We start from the raw sequence: 21,765 nt of genomic DNA, 5'->3' as shown, positions 1-21,765 counted from the left end.
TAGTGCCGCTAAATTATAGATTCACTGTACTTCAATCTCCCAAAAACATACCTCCCAATCCTATCAAAGACTTCACATTTATGTCGATAGGACCACAAAGATGTATATATTAAGGAGCATTCCTATCATATGCAACAGCCCATGCACTACAACAGGAACTATCACATGTGATACTTGTCACATTTAGAACAGTGGCAGATGTGGATCAGGTATCTAAACAAAAATGGTACAGTCAACCAAGAAACTGCAGACAAGCAGAGGTGGTATATCTTTACTGCCAAAGGGGTCATATGAAGGAACCACAGGAACATGATTCCATTACAGGTTAAAAATCCACCACTCATTAATTGGGATGAACCCAATGGAGAAATAGCTAATGTAATGGAATCATGTTCTTGTGGTTCCTTCATATGACCCCTTTGGCACTAAAGACTTTCAAGAAGAGCCTCAAACTCAATGGTTTTTAACCCAGAAGACTTATTGTCTTCCAAGGCTAAAGAGAACACATTCCAGGAGAACAGTGAAATTTCCAGCTTATCTAAATTTACAAAGTCAGATATTTGAAGAGAGATGGCTTGGAGGTAAATGTAATTATATACATAAATATATAATACTAATTATGAGAAAACAATAGCTGGGGGAAGAGTTGAATACACCCAAAATCTGGTCCTACTCAAAGTCTCTCTAACAACATCTATTATATCATTATTATCTCTAACTAGCTGCACACATGCAATAAACTCAATCTTTTTAATTTCAAGAGATTTTTCTAGTTAAACCAGGGTATATTCTGCTTTACCACACTAGACCAAGCAGGCAAGTTAGACCATGTGGTTTCCTACACTTAGAGGATGATGGTAGCAACTTTCATTATAAGCAGCAGTTCACGGAGCTGTACCTGCTATAGGACTATTTGATGCAACAGTGTAGAGGGCGTTCTACTCTGTACCTCCCTTATGATGCATTTGGCCTGGGAACATCTAATGAGACAATGTGAAGAGACTCTGTATCTAACCCATGTTGGACTAAACTGAATTTTTGATGCTGATTTTGTAAATTATAATCCTAACATCATCACCTCTCATGTTTCATTGCATAAACTATTACAATCCCAATAACAACATATTGAAAAGATGTTATCTTACCAGTGACATGATTGCACTACCTCTGACCTCTGCATCATCATCTTTCAGTTGTCTGTTAAACAGAAAGAAAATATATCAGTCTTCTGGAAAGTGGGTGATATTTATTGGCTGTGTTCGGTGAGGTTTTGTTTTGGAATGTGCACACCTCTGGCACATATTTATTGAGCATCCACAACTGCCCTTGAGGTGGTGGTGGTTGGTAACCTTCTTGAACCACTGCAGTATATAGCCACAACACTATTAGGGAAGGAGTTCCAGAACTTAGACCCAGCAAAAGTGAAGGAAGGCTCATATAATTACAAATCAAGCTGATGTGTGACTTGCAGGTGGTGTTCCCATTAATTTGCTGCCCTGTTCTAGATGGTAGAGTTTGCATGTTTTTTGGATGCTGTTGAAGGTACTTTGGCAGGTTGCTGCAATGCATCTTGTATCTCTTGCGAATAGTTGTTATTGTGCACTGGTGGTGGGGGGAATGAATTTTAAAAGTCAGAAAAAGGGGTGCAGATCAAACAGGCTGCATTTTCCTGGTTGGTGGTGAGCTCCTCGAGTTTTGTTGGAGTTGAACTTCTCCAGGCAAGTGGGGGATATTTCAGCATACTCCCTTTATCCAAACATGAATAAAAGAACTAAATTCAAGACAACAGGCAAAGTTTGATCAAGAGTGACATTAAGGAGTTCTGACAAGATTGAAGTTACTGGGAATCATGGGAAAAATACTCCAATAATTGGAGTTATTCTGAGCATGAGGAAAGATGGCTGAGATTGTTTGGAGGTGAGACACCTCGGTCACAGGACATTGTTGTAGGAGTTCTTCAGGTTATATCCTAGGACTAACCAACTTCAACATCTTCATCAATGACAACCTTCCATTGTAAGGTCAGAATGGAGATATGCACTAATGTTTGCATAATGTTTAGTTCCATTCACAAATCTTCAGAGGTGAAAAAAAAACACAGTCTATGCCAGCACGCAGCAAGGCTTAGAAAAGATTCAGGCTTAAGCTGATAAATCAAAATAACTAGTAATATTTATGCTATACAAGTACTTGACAATGATCTAGCCAGCACTATAACCATATCTGTTTTAAAAAATTCCATACATAAATACAGAAGTACAAGGGTGAGGTATCCCAATCACCACTTTATTTATTCTATAACCATTATACAATACTAGCAGTGTGTACCATCTTAAAGCTATGCCTAGAAACATGCCAATGCACTTGTGATGGCAACTTTACAAACCCATGATTTCTATCAAGTACATAGCAACACCCACATCTGCAGCTTAAAATTATATCACCATTTCTTCACAGTTAGATCAAAATCCTGGAACTCTCTATCTAAGAGCATTATGAGCATTCCTATAGCAGATGGAGTTCAGCAGTTCAAGGAGATGGCTCACCATGAGCTTCTCAAGGGAAATTTAGAAATAGGATGCAAATGCTGGCCTTACCAGTGACACACACATCCCATGAATTAACAAAAAGATGCAGTCAACGATGCATTAAAAAGATTCCACTAACTATAAATAGATGCTCATTTGTTTTCCTTCTTTGGCCTTGAGCAGACCTGTGTTCCTGGCAAATAGCCTGTGCGAATCTTACAGCTACTATAATAGGCATATTTGCAACTGAGGCAACAAAATCATCTAATCACTGAAAGTACTGGTGACTATATGTGTGGACGTTAGTTGAGACCAGCTTTGTGCTTTTCAGTGGAGCCATAGTCAAACAGTATGCAGACTTACAACAGTTCTGCGTATCGATAGAAATTGCTGGAAAGTAGAAATCAGCTGTTCTAAGTAGGAAGGATGGTGGTGGGGGGGGAGGTGACAGAAGGCAGCCATATTCAGTGGGGGAGTAAGAGGTTCAATTAAGAGTAATTCTCACCCTTGTGACCTGGGTAGTATTTTGGAAGAACATATGGTTTACACACTGTCGAACTTTCCTACTTTCAATGGGATGGAACTAAGATAACTTCAACAAGGTATTCAATAGCTATTCAACAAGTGAATAATCCATTCAGACAGAAAACAGCCCATGCTAAGAAGGGACAAAAACAAAGATCAATTTTACTGTGAGAGTCAGTTACGAACTCACTGTTCCATGTCCTTCCAGACTGTCATCTTCATATCTAGCAAGTTCACAACCAGGCCAGCCCGTCGACGCACAGCCTGATGGTCAGGACGAAAGGGTTAGATTGTACATCATCACTAGAGAAAGCAGATTCTATCAGTCTTCAATATAACCAATGTTGTACAATAGGAATCAGAAACTAGTTGTAGTTGTGACCGTCAGTGATGCAGTATTTGCCACATTAACTATTTTAGCAGAAAATTCCTTTCAGCTTTCTTTTAAGTCCCCTTTCATCATCACCCTCCCAAATACGATTAAATAAAATCTTCTCACTGAGATATCTTCATAGTTTGCCTCCCTCAGCCTCTACACCAAATGACTTACTGAATCCAAATTCAACTCCTCAGCTTTCACTGTTCTTTAATCTTATTGTAGACTCTCCAAGTAAACTTCCCATGTTATATTTACAGCTTGTCATCTCACATTGCCCTGCTACTCTCAACATGTCAATCATTGCTAAAATCATCTCTGATCACTTCTTTGTGTCATGTTCCAATCCCTACCTTACCCCCACAACCCTGCTCTGTGTCTCCTGGAAAAATAATTCTCCAATTCATTGGATTACACAGAATATATGGCACACAACAGTCATTTATCCCAACAAGTCCATTCTGGTGTTTATGCTCCATTTGAACTTCCTCCCATTTTTCCTATCTAAATCTATCATCTTAACCCTGTCATCCCTTCTCCCACATACATTTATGTAATTTACCCAGACATAAGTTTACGCCATTCACTTCAGCAACTCCTCTCAGTAACAGGTACCACATTCTCACCAGTCTCTGACTACAGAAGTTATTTTGAAATCTCTGCTGGATTTTTGGTGACTATTTTACATTGATAACTTCAGTTATGTTTCCATCTACAAGTGGAAATAAACTCACTGTTTCCACTCTCTCGAAATGTTTCAGATTTTAAAGATCTCCATTTAGTCACATCTTAGACCTTATTAATTCCGGATGCAATTATTCCAACACAATCCTGGATAGTACATCCTTCTTTAATTGAGGTCATCCACTCTGCTTATCATATCCCATATCTTGTACTAAGTCCTGTGCATCCATCCCACCCCTACGTGAGGTCCCAGTGGACTAGCACCTCGATTTTTAAAAAAATCTTTGTTTACAAATCTGTCCTGGCCACACTATACCTATCTCTTTAGTTTGTCATAGCACCAACTCTTTCAAGATATTGGCACTCGTCTTATTCAGATCTCCTGTACGTCCTCAATTTGAATTGCTCCTTCAGCCTGTCAACCCCCCAAGTTCTGAATTTCCTTTTTGTAAATCTCTACTTTTGTTCAACTATTCTAATTACCCCTTATTTGGCTTGGTGTCAAATTATGTTTGGTTACATTCCTGTAAAAAACTTTGAGGCAAATCCAACATATTAAGGGTGCTATACAAACACAAATTGTTGCTAAGGTGTCTGGAATCAGGAGTGGGGTGGTTAGGTTTAATTTTAAGAGAGAAAGATTTCAGCCCGTTCAGCACTTCGAGGGTAAAGTTCCACAAATACCAGGTTTCTTTCTCCAACACCAGGAGACATTCATCACTGAATGTCAGGACACTGAAGTACAGCAAATCTCACAGAGAAGCTTAGTCCTATGCATGCAAATTCCATTCTTTCCTAGTTGGATTCTGATCAAGAACAAGAAACCTGTCCATAGCCCTGTCAGAGTGACGTGAAAATATAAAACCTCCTACCACTACAATTACCTAGGATTCCAGACCCACCCTGTGCAATACCATGTTGTGTAATCACAGACTCAGGAATTGGGGAATCATGTACAAAGCTTTCCAAGTTACTTACCAGAACAGGGTCATCCCACAGTTTCTGCTTCAGTGCCTCGAGCACAGCCTGGTACATGCCAGCCTTTGTGATGTGCGACAATCCAACAAAGGCTAATAAATCCAATGCCTTCAATCGGTGCTGGTAGAATTAAATGTGGAAATGGATTTAAGAGACAGTGTCAGATTTGAGAATGGAATTCAACAGACAAAAGCTTTTTGCAGTGTACCAGATTTGGTTTCAGTCACTGTGCTAGGAACAGAAACAGACCTTTCACCCTATCAAATCTGTTCCACCATTATCTGTATCCAGATCACTCAACTTCCACATATCCTTTGATACTGTTATCCCACAAAAATCTACCCACAAAATTCCATGTGACCTCATCAGCTGTAGCCTTTTCAGGGGACAGAGTTCCAGATTTTCTTCTATTTTTCTTCTATAGAGAATACAAGTAAAAGAAAACTTCATTTATACAACCTGTTCTTATAACCTAATCCTATTTGCATAATATCACTGCACTCTCAACCTTCCAAGTTATTTCCTTTTGCTGTGCCTAGAGCTACACATAGCACTCTAAATAGGTCCAACTGAAGCCCTGTACAAATGGAACATAACATAGATTCTAGTTCTAATATAACATTGACCTAGGTTCCAGTAGCCTCTTTATATATTTGCATTTTGTGATTTTTTTGAGTTGTATTCTTAAATCTCTGCTCCTCCACAGTTCCACATTCTCACCATTTAGGAAATACGCTAATCCGTCTTTCTGAGGTCTACCATTCATTTCCCTTCAGTGAACTCCATTGGCCAGAGTTTTGTTCACTCAGTCAATATCCCTTTGTAACTTTCTGCTCTCATTTACATGACTTATTAGGTGCAATGTAGGCTTTACATGAGGGTGTGAAAGGAATGAAAATGAATGAGCAATCCATTTAACATCTCTGCTGATTTACTTGACTGCCAACATACTTTACATTATCACAAAATTACTTCTAGAGATGTAATTCAATGCTCCTCCTAGATTGGAACAGGTGTATTTGAAGTTGTGGGTGGGTGAATCTATGTCAAGGGTTGTACTTGGGGAGGTTCAAGGTTCCCATGTGTAATTTTGTTCTTTATGCCTTGAAAAGCCTCAGTGGAATTCACAGCAGCTGAGACAACAGATGGTGTGGTTTCCCTGTGAAGCTTTTTGTTAGGCCTCAAATCTGTAGAGAACCAAGGCAATACCTTGCAGACACACCAAATGGCCTTTTCCCTGGGATATAAATCAGCATTTCTAATCTGTGGATAAAACAGCTGGGAATCTTGACAAGCACAGTAGTGGAGTCCAAGCCACAAAATCTAAGATGTTTTATAGCAAAACAGGAGACCATTCAGCCCATTTCCTTGTGTTGAATCTCCTATCCCTTTCCCCAAACCGTCAAATATTTCTTTGTCAAGTACTTCTGGCTTCTTATATAGATTTTGTTTCTATTTGGACATTTCATCTCTTTTCCTATTCAGTCTCAGGGTGATAAGGCTGTCATTAATTTTCATTGTTTTGGTGCCCTGAGAAGTTGGTGGTGGACCCTGTTGTAATTTGCTACAATCGAAGGGCCTGACAGTTGAATACAACAGACAGCAAAGTATCAGCCTCCTGAGAAAATCATCTGCTCAAAGCATGGGACCTCATTCATTTCTGCATACTTCTGACTACAATCACATGTCAACCCAACCATTCACCAAGAAAGCAAGTGCCCATTTGATTATTATTGAATAAATGTATGCAATAATTGATGGTGGATAATAACTCCCACTAAAAAAGGGACAAATTTAGGTATGTGTAATGTGCTCTGAAGGCATTAGTCTGGACAGAATGTTTTCACAATCTGTCTAGATGTGGTAGATTAGATTACTTACAGTGTGGAAACAAGCCCTTCGGCCCAACAAGTCCACACCGCCCCGCCAAAGCGCAACCCACCCATACCCCTACATTTACCCCTTACCTAACACTAAGGGCAATTTAGCATGGCCAATTCACCTGACCTGCACATCTTTGGACTGTGGGAGGAAACCGGAGCACCCAGAGGAAACCCACACAGACACAGGGAGAACGTGCAAACTCCACACAGTCAGTCGCCTGAGGCGGGAATTGAACCCGGGTCTCTGGCGCTGTGAGGCAGCAGTGCTAACCACTGTGCCACCGTACCGCCCACGGTATTGGAAGATAATCTTCTAAATGTGTTTCGAATGGTCCTGGGATTCCATGGAACAGCAATCCCAGCACCTCTGTGATCAAGCTGGCCTGTTCACAGTGCCAGAGCTACTGGAAGGATGCTGCTGAACTAGGCCATTAGCAGGAAGAAAGTGCCAGTGGAGGGAGGAACAGAAGTATATAGGGGCCAGGAAAGAGAAGGGGGAAGGTGAGGAGGCAAGGAGAGTGTACAGAGAAGGTGTGGGTTGGGGGGTGCGAAGAGAAGAGGGTCAAGTCAGGTGGGAGAAGGAAGGGGCAAGGTGATGGGGAGAATGCAGGAAGAAGAGCAGAGAGACAGAAAACAGAAAGAAAGGGGCGAGAGAGGGGGAAGGGGCAAAACAGAAAACAGGGATGAGAGAGAGGGGGGAAGGAAAGAATGCAGTGGGAAAGGAGGAAGGGGCAGCAGGACATAATAAACACTTGAAATGTGAGAGTCTAATCAAGAGGGTACTGCCACGAAGATTGTACCAGTCTCTTGATCCAATTCAAACTTACATGAACCTCATTTTAACTGGTTGTGTTGGTCATTTCCACGGTACACGAAAAACAATGAAGTCTGCCACAAACCTTATAGACAGGGGAGGTTCGGAGCTGCTCCAGGAGACTTTGGATCTGGTATTGTTTATTTATCCTGAGGAATCTGACCACCACTTCCAGAGCCTGTGGGAAGGAAATGTGACTAAATCCTTAACTTTTCTTCACTTTCTCCTTTATACAAGTAAAATTAGCAGAACTATGTTGCTCCAAGTTTCTTGACCACTTAAGAAGTCCATCTCATGAGATTGTGTCATGATGACTTTCTGGTAGAGAGGATGTATTCTCCTAGGCTACAACTGAACTCAAAGCAAGCAATTTTAAATCCACCATGCCGAATTTAGAAATGCAATTAAATCTGGTGACTTGTGAGCCAGCATTTAATTGACTACCATAGATATAAAAAAAGTTTTACTAGCATCCTGCCAGCATAGACCTTTATGCCAAATTGTCAATTCAAGGAGGCAGTAGGTCAGATGGTTCCCTCATAGAATTAAATAATACATAAGGCCATTTGCTCCATCATTTCTGTGCGGTCTTATTAGTAGATCTATCACCATAGTCCTATAAAAAAAACCTTCTAAAATATTTATCCAATTGCTTTTTTGAAAGGCAATATTGACTTCCTTGTCACCACAACTTCAGGCAGTACATTCCAGATCAGAACCATTTGCTGGGCAAAGAAAATTCTCTTCATCTCCCCTCCATAACAGTGTGTCTTCCTGTTATCAACCCCTCCTGCTAGTGCAGACATTTTATCTTCTTTTACTTAGACAAGGGGAGTAGAGGAGCCATTGGGATTTGTTAGAACAAACCCAGCTACTATCAACAATTTACAACCTATGAAGAAAGGTAAATTCTACCTATTAAATAAGAAGCTGAACCAATGGAAATGGACTTTCTCTATAGGGTTCTATCTGCAAATTGCTGGAACCAATCACCAAACATCCAGATGATGATGCTCACCTATAGCTGATGGCCACTATGACACCAGCCAGATGTCAACTTCATTAACAGAATACATAATCACAAGAATTCTGTTCAGGTATTCCTGTTTTAGAGAATTCTTTTGTTTGCAATTGTCACTATCAAATAAACACATTATTGATCCAGTTTTATGCTTTAGTCACTAAAATTGTAAGGTATCATTTCAAAAGTCAGGATATATATAAAGGTTAATCTATGCTTTTCCAAACTTGCATCCAGTCTGGGTGAAAGTCAGATGAAATGCTGGTTCTCTCTAAAATTTGAGGTCGAAAAGAAACAAACTGAGGCCTGTACCTGTTCCTTCTGGTAGGAGGTGCCATCCTGAAGGTAGCTCATTATATAGTCAATTGCTTCTTCATCATTTTTGTTGAGATAACACAGGCAGGCTGTAGCATTCACAGGAACCATATCTTTGGAGCGCAGTGTTGTCATGAATGATCTTAACATGAAAACCAATTTTTCCTTAGCTTTGATCTCAGACCTCTGAAAGGACAATGAGACATGAGACACAGTTGGATCTCATTCAGCCACCTTGTTCAAGGAAAAGTGTAAGGACTTTCCCAGTAACCACAGATTAACATCAGTGGCATGTGAAATTTTAGAAACAATAATTAGAAAATTAACAGGCACTTGGAGAAATTTGACTTAGTAAAGGATTATCATTTTGGATTTGTCAAAGGCAGACTCTGCTTGTTAAATTGACTTCTTTGATTAGATTAGATTCCCTACAGTATGGAAACAGGCCCTATGGCCCAACAAGTCCACACCGACCCTCTGAAGAGTAACCCACCCAGACCCATTCCCCGACATTTACCTCTGACTAATGTACCTAACACTATGGTCAATTTAGCATGGCCAATTCACCTAACCTACACATCTTTGACATATGGGAGGAAACCGGAGCACCCGGAGGAAACCCACGCAGACACGGGGAGAATGTGCAAACTCCACACAGACAGTCGCCCAAGACTAGAATCAAACCTCGGTCTCTGGTGCTGTGAGGCAGTAGTGCTAACCACTGAGCCATCATGTCGCCCCTTGATGAAGTAACAGAGAAAAAATGAAGAGTTATGTTAATTATATGGATTTTAAGAAAGCACTTGACAATGTACTACATAAAAGGCTGGTTAATAAAATTGAGGCTCATTGAACAGGAAAGTTAGATTCAGTTTGAATAGAAAATTGGGTTCAATATGATCAATGGTTGATTTTCATTCAGAGAACAGCAGGCAGTGATGTCACCCAAGGTCAGTGCGAGCACCATTGCTTTATTGTGAAGTATTAATTATTTGCAAATTGGAATACAGTGTAAAATTTGGAGGTGTAGCAAATCAACTGCAACTGGACATAAGCAAACAGATAATAGGATTTGGAATTCAATATGTTATGAGTAGATTTAATTCAACTTTTTAAAAAATTATGTGAACCCTTATATATGTATATATATATATATATATATATACATATATAAGGGTTCACATAATTTTTTAAAAAGTTGAATTAAATCTACTCATAACATATTGAATTCCAAATCCTATTATCTGTTTGCTTATGTCCAGTTGCAGTTGATTTGCTACACCTCCAAATTTTACACTGTATTCCAGGATATATATATATATATATATATCCTGAACTTTTAAACAAAGGACACTTTGCTAAGGAAAAAAAGGCACAAGCAAAACAATGTTGCATCTGGAAGGAGCAGGGAGCTTGGATGGAACTGTATACTTTTCAGAACTTTCAGAGAAAGGTTTCATGGCCCAGTTTAAGAGTCAGCTATGGCATTTACATTTTGAAGTGAGAGAGAGAGTTTGCTGTGACTGAAGATATTTGCTGTGACTGAAGAGCAACAACCAATTGCTCTCTCTCTCTCTCACTTTATCACAACTTCTTCCACTAGCGTGTATAGGCGAAATCACACTGAAAGTTATCTTTACAACTTCTCAAGGGTTCCTACAGTGGATTAATTGGAATCTATCCCCATCTCCAGTGAAGGGAATTCAACCATCGACCACTGTTGCAGGAAAGCACCCCATTCCCATGCTAAAAGCTTGTTTCCACAGAATAATTTTGGAATCATCCACAGCATCATTTTTTTCATGAATTTTACTGTTACTTGCTAAAGTGTTTTAAAGCTAACACATAGTTTTCAGTTTTATCTATATATATCTGAATAATCAAAATTGTTTGTCAATACATTTACATTTTTAGACCATAACGAAAAGACCATTCGGCCTCTTGAGCCGGATTTGTCATTGAACAGAATCATGACTATTCCAACCTTCCTCATGTCCACTTTCCTCTGTTTCCCCCAAAACTCTTAATTCTCTGACTAATCCAGAACCTACCTAAGTCAGTCTTAAAAATAAAACAGAAAATGCTGGAGAAACTCAGCAGCTCTGGCAGCATCTGCACACAGAGAGAGAGAAGCACAGTTAGCATTTTGAGTCTGATATGAATTGTCTTTTGTTCCGAAAAGGAATCTTTGGAATGAATTTGTTAACTCTGCCTCTTTCTCTTCAAATGTTGCCAGAGCTGCTGAGTTCCTCCAGCACTTTTTGTTTTTATTTTAGATTTCCAGTATCCAAAATATTTTGTTTTACAAAAATAATGGAGTCTTGCCGCATTTGTACATGCCTGTGGTGAGAGGATACCTGGATTACAATGTATTGTTTTAGTCTGCATAACTATTTGCTTTGGAGGCAGTGCACTGTTTGGTGCCTGGGATAAGAAGATTGTCCTAAGATGAAATACTGAGTAAACTGAGCCTGAACTTTCTGGAGTTTAGAAGAATGAGAGATTTGAAACACATAATTCTGAAGGGGTGTTTTAGTGTTATTTTATATTTTCATGGGAGGTTAGCATTGCAGACTAAGCTAGTAAATACATGCCCCTCATTGCCCTGGAGAGGCTGGTGGTAAGGTGCCATTGCACTACAGTTCACTTCATGTAGGTTTACTAACAGTGCTGTCAGGATAGGAGTTCCAGAACTTTGATGCAACAATGAAGGGACAACAATATAGTTCCAAGTCAGGACAGTGTGTGGTTGGAGTGTAAGGTAGTGTGTTTCTGACAGCGTGTGATTTGGAGTGTAAGGTATGTGTTTCCCTGCATTACTTCCCTTGTTCTTTTGGATATTAAAGGTACAGGTTTGGAGAGTGTGGGTGAATTGCTGCAATGCTTTCTTGTAGATGGTACAAAATGCTGTACCTGTGAGTTGGTGATGAAAAGGCTGAAAGTGGTGGAATGAGGTGCCAAAGTAGATATTGGACTGTCTTGAGGAGTTGGGATGTGACTCACTCATTGATGAATTCATAGCCTCTGATCTGGTCTTGTAACCACAGTATTAATTTGGCTGGCCCAGTACAGTTTATGAGCTATGGTAATCCTAAAGATGTTAATAGTAGAGGATTCAGCAATGGTTAACAGCATTAAATGTCGAGGGGAGATGGTCTGAATACTTATTGTTGAAGATGGTCACTGTATGGCACTTGTATGATATCAAGTATTGTGCCATTCTTCAGCTGTGATCTGGATGTTGTCTTAGTCCTTCTACAAAAGAACCTGGACTGATTCAGTAGATCTCAATTGGAGTGAGGGAGGGTGACCTGAACTATCTCCCATAAAATTGAGAACAGGTTGAGAAAGGCAGGAGGACAGCAGGAAGAACTCCTGAGAATGTTATGGGCCCATAAGATTTGGCCCAGAGAGTTTCTACAATAAGTTTATATTGAGAATTTCATTTTCAATATAGGAATTCTTAAAGAAAAACATTAACAAATATGTAACAACAATGGGAAGAGGAAGTGTTTTTAGGCAGGAAATGCATAAAAGCATAAGACTTGCAAAATTGTTACAGATTAATAAAAATAATCAGGTAAAAATTCAATGATAAGCATAATCTGCATGCATCATATGTTCTTATTTTAGGCATTAGGATCACTTTGGTAGAGAAATTGCTGGGTTATGATTTTTTTTTGTAGCTCTTTCACAATTTCAGAGTGCCAGTCCACAGTGAGGTCAACACGGCTCAGTGGGTGGCACTTTTTGTGCCCCAAAGTGCTTCAGACACAGTGAAGCAATCTGGAATTGCAGCCACTGTTTTGATGTAGGAAAAATTCCAAAAGTAGAAATGTGATCATTTCTTAATGAAGGTGATAAAGGGATGAATGTCGGTCAGGATACCAAAGTGAACTTTCCTGTTTCTCCTTGAAACAGTGCCATGGGATCTTTCACAACCATCTGAGAGGAAACACAAACCCTCAGTTTCATGTCGCAACTGAAGGATAGTACCACTGACCATGCAGGGCACCCTCAGTACTGCACTGAGTGTCAGTCTAGATTTTTCTGCTTCAGCCTTTGGAGGGGGCACCGACACACAACTTCTGGCAGAGGTGAGAATGCTACACATTGAGCCATGTTGACCTCACTATGGACTGGGATGTGTACTATACCTGGTCTAAAGATTGAGTAGCCCAATCCCACAGTGAGTTCCTCAAATTTATCATCATGTCCTCCAGAAGCTTTCCTGTAGACTCCTTTATAAGTTGGATTAATCTCAGTACCACCTCCTCTTTCCAATAACCTGCATGAAAATTGTCAAGTTCAGGGCATGTCAAACACATTTATTTTACTAAGTATGTGTCCTTTTTCTCCCTTCATCTCATCCTCTCCTCCCCCTCTACTGAAGGTGCTGACATTTCATGGACTACTGTTCAATGACAAGTCAAAATCCAATAGTTTGGTCAACAAGATTTTGCTTTTATATAGCAGCTTTAAGCTTGTAAATTGTGTCAAGAACATTAGTAAACAAAATTTGCCATCAAGCCACATAAGGAGATACTAGAACAAATGACCAAAAGTTTGATCAAAGTGATATATTTTAAGGAGAATCTAAAAGGAAGAAAGAGCCAGAAAAACATCACTTCCTTTCTCTTTCCAACCAATTCCCTAACCAAGCTTATTATCCTGTCTTAGTATCACCTTATTTCTGTCTGTGACCTGTTTATTTCTGAGTACACCTCTACACTGGACTTTGGGATACTATCCTACTTTAAAGTTACTATGATTGCAATATAATGCTGCAGTTAAAAATGCACCAGAACAAGATCAAGCATAGGCCTGAAACCAGCATTGTCTGAAAATTTCAGATTGACTTTGGCCAGTTTTCTCTGTGTAACTGTCTGTCCTGTGTTAGGGATGAGATCCCTGGATGCTCCGCATCCTCTTCAACCTTTCCCAAGAGCACCCAGTCTTCAACTGTGAAGTGTACCTCAGCATTTTTGCATTTGGCAATGGTTACTGTAGATCCCCAACATGTTCCTCAGCAGATTTCTTTAAAGTTTGGTGTTCTTTTTAATATTAATTAATTTCAAAACGATGAAAATTTGGAATGGTTAGCTCACAGTTCTCACTATCCAAAAATTCGAAACTTTTCTCCCATTACAGGTAATCATTCTCACTACTCATTCTCCCCATTATTCACTAACATCTAATATACCTAACACTCACCCAAGATCACCAGAGCATTAGCAGCTTCATTTCTCACCACAGAGTCTTCATCTGTTAGTAACTAAAAGAAACAAATCAGCAGCAGATCAATTGGTTTACACTGTGCACAAGAAAAGCTTCCATAGCAATTATTGTTGCCTTTAGAGTCTCACTCTGCAGTTACTGTGTTATAGTACTATACAAATTAATCTTATATTATTGTTATTGAATCCACCTCTTGACTAGATTCCAGGCTGTAACTCACTCCTGTGTATTCAACATTCTATACGTAAAACCCATCAAACCCTTCAATTAGACTTCTGTCTGCAACTTATGTCTTGGTATCTGCTGTTCTATGTATGAATCCCCAAACTGCATGCCTAAGATTCCAGCACAGAATACACTGCCACTTAACAGTTATTCTACTGATAAAATATGCAAAGCCCTTATTTAGTTTGTAGCTGCAGCTAACTCTTGGTTATCTGTTATTCTACTTTTCTACTCATTCACAGAATATGGGCATTGCTAGCTGGGTCAGCATTTGTTGCCCATCCTTCATTGCTGTTGAGAAAGTGATGGTGAGCTGCCTTCTTGACCAATTGTATTCCATTTGGTGTGGGAAGACCCACAATGCTGTTAGGGAGGGATTCAGAATTTTGATCCAGCAACACCAAAGGAACAATGATATATGTCCAACTCTGGATGTGACTAGCTTGGAGGGAAATTTGCAGATAGTAGTGTTCCCATATGTATGCTGCCTTGTCCTTCTAGATGGTAGTAGTCATGGATTTGGACAGTGTCTGTCAGTACAGTTCTAATATGTAACTCACTTGCAGGTATCTGTTTTCCATACAGAAGCTCCCTGAACCCTTCAATTAGATTCCAGCCTGTATCTTTCTCCTCAATAGTTGTTACTCCATAATAAACCCCCAAATCCATCTATAATTGCTTCCCACATATATCTACAAATAAATATATATACCATCCGAACCCTTTAATAGATTCTAGCCTGCTTCTTTCAGAGTATATCTGTATTTCTATATTTTTATAAAATTTATATGCTTATACGATCTGAACCCCTCAATTATCACATACATTTGAGTAATGGCCAATCTTATTTAAAAGTCAGCCATTAACTATTATTCATTTGTCATTGATGAAATCTTGTAAGGGCCTAAATAACATGGGAAATTGTGAGCTTTGCGGCAGAATCACAGAATACAGGTACATCCACTAAGTCATATTTTGACATTGATATCAACTGCTAAATCTTTTATAAACTGGACAGGTGGCTAGGCAAGTTTCTCAGTAGGCAGCAATGAGTTGCTAATTAAGGGGGATTATTGCTTTTCCATACCTTATTAGCAGCTCAAATTGTCTCTTTAATATTCAGCTTCCTGTTTTACCAAATGTGCCAAACAAAGTAGATGTCAAGAATTCTTGGCATGGAATTCAGAACTGATACTTGGTGACTTCAGCTCGCCACTTGCTCCAAAGGACAATTATGTTGGACACCAGGCATTAGCATCTCAGGGAACACTCCATTGGCAATGGTCACATGCACCCCATAGCTATTGGCATATGACATGTGCCAGGCTCTAAGAACCCTCATGGCACATCTCAGGTCTACTCGTAGTACACTTCTTCACTTCACTGCTGTATCTCGGGCTGCATCAAGATTTCACTGCCTTCAAACAGAACCTGGTGACAAGTTCATTGTATTTCTGCAGTTTATGATCAAACAAACATTGGCAAAATAATGGATCTTGATTAGCCTGAATTGAAAACATGATTTGAGATTCCTGTGAAATTTGATATGCTATTCAGTGAAACAGTATAATTGGAAAGAAACAATATTAGTGAAGATGAATGGCTATGAAAAGAGTAGATTCACAGTAGTGCATATATCTGCTGGAACAAAACTTAGGCAATGGTGACATTCAAGAGAAAAGTCCTTCCAAAAACACAATTTCTAAAATGAGCAGTCATTCATGTTCACAATACATATTAGACGGATGAAGTTGACTTGGAATTATGGTCGAGGCACGTTTAAGAGTTTCCAATCAAGGAGACTACATAAAGAAAAACACTGTGGGCGGGCGGCACGGTGGCACAGTGGTTAGCACTGCTGCCTCACAGCGCCAGAGACCCGGGTTCAATTCCCGCCTCAGGCGACTGACTGTGTGGAGTTTGCACGTTCTCCCCATGTCTGCGTGGGTTTCCTCCGGGTGCTCCGGTTTCCTCCCACAGTCCAAATATGTGCAGGTCAGGTGAATTGGCCATGCTAAATTGCTCGTAGTGTTAGGTAAGCGGTAAATGTAGGGGTATGGGTGGGTTGCGCTTCAGCGGGTCGGTGTGGACTTGTTGGGCCAAAGGGCCTGTTTCCACAGTGTAAGTAATCTAATCTAATTGTATCTTCCGACTCATGTTCAGATCGCACCTTGTCAATCATTTTGTTGCTAAAGTTAGATCGCAAAACAGTGCTATTTTGTTGACTCCTGTTGATTTAACCAGCCTCATTCAACCACTGGATATCTCTATAACCCAACCTTTCATGAAAGAAAGGGGGAATGGTTGCATAATTGGGAGAGAGGTTATTCACCAGGGAAGGCAGCACACAGGCTTAAGCATTAGCAATAAAGAGCTGTAAAAGCCTTGGGGGATGAAATCAGAATGGAAACTGCCTTGAAATCAATTAAGAGTTGTGGTCTATTCAATCTACTTGATGGCACAGCAGAAGCAGCCCTTGGATTACAAATGGGTTCCATTCTTGAGAATGTTCATTGGTTGATTTGTATGGAAGTCAGAACACAATATAGCACAACATAAAATAGCCATTTGTAAGTCCGAGCAAATGTTCACATGTCAGACCTTTAAAACTAATATTAATACACCTCAGTGTGGGATATTGTTTGTAAGGATGAGCATTCAAAAGTTGGGTGTGTCTGATGCAGAAAGGCAGACTAATAAATTTTGTTCAGTAATGGGAAATGAAGGTCTACGCAGACTTAACATGTTATAATTAACAGCTAAACAGTTAAAAGATCCCCACATTAGAAGACACAGACAACATTAGAAGAGCAATTCAGATTCAGAATTAAACTTTTGTATTCAATGGATAGAATTCATGTCAATTAGACAGAATCCTACAGAAATCATAGATACTTCCTCAGCAGATGCAGGGAAAAGAGCTCATCATAGCTAGTAATCAGAATTTTGGAGTTGGTGATCATATCCACCTCCATGGAAGCTAAGCACAAACTTGAGGGTTAACACAATTGTGAGAATACCCAGACATAGAAAGACATGTGAAAGGTGTGGCCTTCTGCATGCACCAAGGAAATGCCCAGCTTTCAATCAATTTCACAATGCATGCGGGTAAAGGCCATTGGCAGAGACAGTGCACGAGACCAAAGACTGAGCACCATCCCAAGCAAGGTCTATGATCTAGCTGCATTAAACACCATCTAGTATCCTACTAGAGGTGTATACATGATGTGATTGACAAAGCAGGATCCAATGATGTATGGACAAGAAAGAAAATGTGGTGAACACATTTCACACTGTCAATCTCAGGTAAGCATCAATATATCACCATCTAATATGTTTGCAAAAATATAAATTATCTCTCCTCAAAAAAACCCATTGTCAACTAAGGGGCAAGTGTTGGTATACTATCCCTGTGGGTTCCAAAATGACATGTACCCACAGACATGGAGAACCATGATGAAACCTATGAATGTAAAACTTTCCGTATACAACAAATCACTAATTTCACGTGCAGATCAATAGTGCTGGAGTATAAGTATAGTCAATCCACCTGGATGTTGCAAATAGACCAGCAATCACAGGTACATCATACCCTAACTTCACTCTGGTCACAATCCACAGAATCAGTCAGACATCAGACAGAAACTGCAGCAGAATCACCTGCTGAACTGAATATGAAAAAAGAACAGAATATTTCGTTTCTTCTGAATTAGTGGAATTAAACCCAGCTGACTGAAGAGATGAATGAATAGCTAAAAGAAGAAAGAAAGATTGTCTCATCAATCCAATGAAAAGTCTCTGGCTTTCACATGTCTTTCTATGCCTGGGTATTCTCACAATTGTGTTAACCCTCAAGTTTGTGCTTAGCTTCCATGGAGGTGGTTATGATCACCAACTCCAAAATTCTGATTACTAGCTATGATGAGCTCTTTTCCCTGCATCTGCTGAGGAAGTGATCTATGATTTCTGTAGGATTCTGTCTAATTGACATGAATTCTATCCATTGAATACAAAAGGGACTGAATCAATTGGAGGCTAATCTGAAGCAACACTCAGTTGTAGTACACCAGGGGAAGCAAACTCTAGGATAGTGACTGTAGACCATGAAAGAAAAACCTTACAACACAAACAGAAATCACAGAACCAGGGTGGCAATGGCCTAGTGGTATTATCACTGGATTACTAAACCAGGGAACAAGGTTCAAATCCTATCATAGTAGATAGTGAAACTTGAATTCAATAAAAATCTGGAATTAAGAGTCATTGTTCACAATTGACCATTGTCACAATTGTCAGGAAAAACCCATCTGATTCTCAAATGCCCTTTCGGGAAGGAAATGACTATCCTTACCTGGTCTGGCCTACATGAGTGGTTGACTCTCAACTACCCTCTGGGAGAGAACAATGTTCCTATCATAAGAATGAATTAAAGTAAAGGCCAGGCAGGGAAGAACCACCGCTCTGAGCCATTAGTACATTGAGGACTTGGTTTGTGTGCTGAACATTTCCAGCTCTGGATCACTCTGCTAGAGTGGTGTGTAGATCTGGTGGTTTGTGCAGTAAAGATAGGCACAAGATTTAAAAGTTGTGTCAACACTTCAGTCATATTTCAGTTCATGTGGATCTGTTGTTGAAGCTAAATTCAAAGCATTATTAATTCAGTCAGCAGAGAAAACATTTGTGTTATTTGGTTTTTGCTAATCTTAGGATATTGAACAAGACACATTGTCAAATTAAAAATTAATTAAAGACTTAAAATTTTAAAATATCCTGAGGTACTTGTTGTGAGGGAAGGAGAAAAAAAGTCAAGAAATTGAACCCAAGAGAGCAGCCAAGGGAAGTAGTAAGAGGTGATCGGGTGAAGTGAATGGAAAATTGAGCCAGTGAAGCAGATTCACATTTTTGGCTTTCCATGACATCACTCCCATCAATATCTCCCAGAATATGTCTAGCCCGAGTTAGTACCCTACCTCAAAATGACTGTTTTGTTACTTTGCCCCATTGTCTGAAATTGAATGATCAACATACACTTTGTTATGAGAAAAAATAATTGGTACATGATGGCAGTCTAAGAAATGAACAATTAGAGTTATGTTTGCCACTTATTTGAATACTTACTGCGGTATAAAGGGCAGAAACAACTTCTTGGTTGTTAGATCGAAGGCATTGCAGAATCTGTCAAAGAAATCCCATAAACATTGTTAAAAGAGATGCAAAATAGATCATTACAGAATGTAAGGTAAAGATCAGTGAAAGAAGGCCAAAGACTGGCAAATACAGGGTCAGCATGGTGGCTCAGTGGTTAGCACAGCTGCCTTACAGTGTTAGGAACCCAGATTTAGTTCCAGCCTTGGGTGACTATCTGTGTGAAGTTTTCACATTCTCCCCATGTCTGCGTGGATTTCCTTTAGGCAGTCCAGTTTCCTCCCACAGTCCAAAGATGTGCAGGCTAGGTGGATTAACCATGGTAAATGCAGGGGTATGGGGATAGGATGGGGGGACGGGACTGGTTCTGAATGGGATTCTCTTCAGAGGGTCCAGCCAACTTGATTGACCAAATGTCCTCTTTGTCGAAAAGGTTCACACTGGAAAAGCACAGCAGGTCAGACAGCATCCGAGGAGCAGGAAAGTCGATGTTTTGGGCGTAAGCCCTTCATCTGGAATGAGGAAGGAGGAGAATTTCTTCAAGGTGGGCATCCTTAGAAGAGGCTTTGCAGCAGCTAGGAGAAAATGAGGACTGCAGATGCTGGAGAGTCAGAGTTGAAAAGGGTGGCACTGGAAAAGCAGGTCAGGCAGCATCTGAGGAGCAGGAGGGCCCAGGTTTTGGGCATAAGCTCTTTATCAGGAATGGCGTCTTTCCAAACTGTAAGAATTCTATGGTAAAGGTCAGCATTGGCAGGAGCAATGCCAATGAATTGGGTAAATATCAGTGAAGGCATCGCATAAATTTGTGAAAAGAACAGGAGTAGTTATGTAATATCACTTTAATAGGGACCTGGTTAATGAATAATAAGCAGGGTGGAGAACATGTGACCAGTGACCATTGTCAGTCTACCTTGCAGCTAGTAGTGTGAAAGTGTAGAGTGATATTTTCCAGTAACAACAGTTCCTGAAATTCTGTGTCAAATCTGCAAGCTGAGAAATCCCATAATAGATCCTCAAATAAACAGAACCTGCATCTTTCTACCAGTCTTGGTGTGAGATTAGCAGGTTTATGTAAGCAAACACAAACCATAATAGGCAGTGTGCTGTAGGAGTCTTTTAAAGGCCGACTGATGAAAGAAAGGATCAGGGTGAAAAGTAAGGATGGCAAGATTTGGGAACTCTGGATAACAAGAGGTTTTAAAAGATCAGTCAAAAAGAAAATCAAAAAGAAAAAAAGATGTTACTTATGTAAAGTTTAGGAAACTGTCATCAGACAAGGCCCATGAGAAGTATAAAGGACACAGGAAAGAACTTAAACAAGGAATTTGGACGGCTAAACGAGACCATGGAATGCTCTTGGCAAGTAGGGTTAAGGAGAATACCACAGCATTTTATACATACATTAGGAGCAAGAGGGTAGCTAGGGAAAGGGTAGGTCCACTCAAGGACAAAAAAGAGTACTTACAGTGAAATTTACAGCAGAGAAGGTGGGTGAGGTATTAATGAGCACTTCTTACTGGTATTCACTAAGAAGAAGGACATCGATGAAGGTAACACTAAAGCAGGATTTGCTGTTATTCTAAGAGGAGGAGTTGGACTTTGGCTTGAGGTAGATAAATCTCCAGGGCCTGATGGGATCTGTCCCAGGATATTGAGGGAGGCAAGGGAGGAGATTGCTGTGATTGTGACAGAGATTTTTGTATCCACTCTCGCCAAAGCTTGAAAATGGCAAATGTTGTTCCTTTGTTGAAGAAGGGAAAGAGGGATAGTCCAAGAAATTATAGGCTGGTGAGCCTTATATCAATGGCAGGCAAATTACTGGAGACAATTCTTAGGGACAGGATTTACTAGCATTTGAAAAAGAATGGATTTATTAGAGATAGTTAGCATGGCTTTGTGTGAGGGAGGTCTTGTCTCACAAATTTTATTGAGCTTTTTGAAGAAATGATGAAGATTATTGACAAGAATAGGGCAGTGGATGTTGTCTACATTGATGTCACTAAAGCATTTGACAAGATCCTTTGTGCTGGGCT

General features: G+C 39.9%; 1 protein-coding gene across 7 annotated transcripts in view; it reads right to left on the bottom strand.

The window, feature by feature from the left end:
- Positions 1 to 21,765, bottom strand: part of LOC122562075 (protein HEATR9-like) — a 67,779-nt gene that overhangs the window by 6,995 nt on the left and 39,019 nt on the right. For 6 of the 7 annotated variants that reach the window (XM_043714562.1, XM_043714564.1, XM_043714565.1 and 3 more), the window contains 8 exons: positions 19,706 to 19,762; positions 14,339 to 14,399; positions 13,282 to 13,412; positions 9,122 to 9,310; positions 7,874 to 7,966; positions 5,092 to 5,211; positions 3,244 to 3,317; positions 1,146 to 1,197 (listed from right to left, as the gene is read on the bottom strand). In XM_043714562.1, coding sequence (XP_043570497.1) covers positions 1,146 to 1,197; positions 3,244 to 3,317; positions 5,092 to 5,211; positions 7,874 to 7,966; positions 9,122 to 9,310; positions 13,282 to 13,412; positions 14,339 to 14,399; positions 19,706 to 19,762 — 777 coding nt within the window. The remainder of the gene's footprint in view (positions 1 to 1,145; positions 1,198 to 3,243; positions 3,318 to 5,091; positions 5,212 to 7,873; positions 7,967 to 9,121; positions 9,311 to 13,281; positions 13,413 to 14,338; positions 14,400 to 19,705; positions 19,763 to 21,765) is intronic. The other variant, XM_043714568.1, reaches the window with a different exon arrangement.

Source organism: Chiloscyllium plagiosum, chromosome 24 (assembly GCF_004010195.1).
Source record: "Chiloscyllium plagiosum isolate BGI_BamShark_2017 chromosome 24, ASM401019v2, whole genome shotgun sequence".
NCBI lineage: Eukaryota > Metazoa > Chordata > Chondrichthyes > Orectolobiformes > Hemiscylliidae > Chiloscyllium > Chiloscyllium plagiosum.
This window is presented reverse-complemented; position numbering and strand designations above follow the sequence as displayed.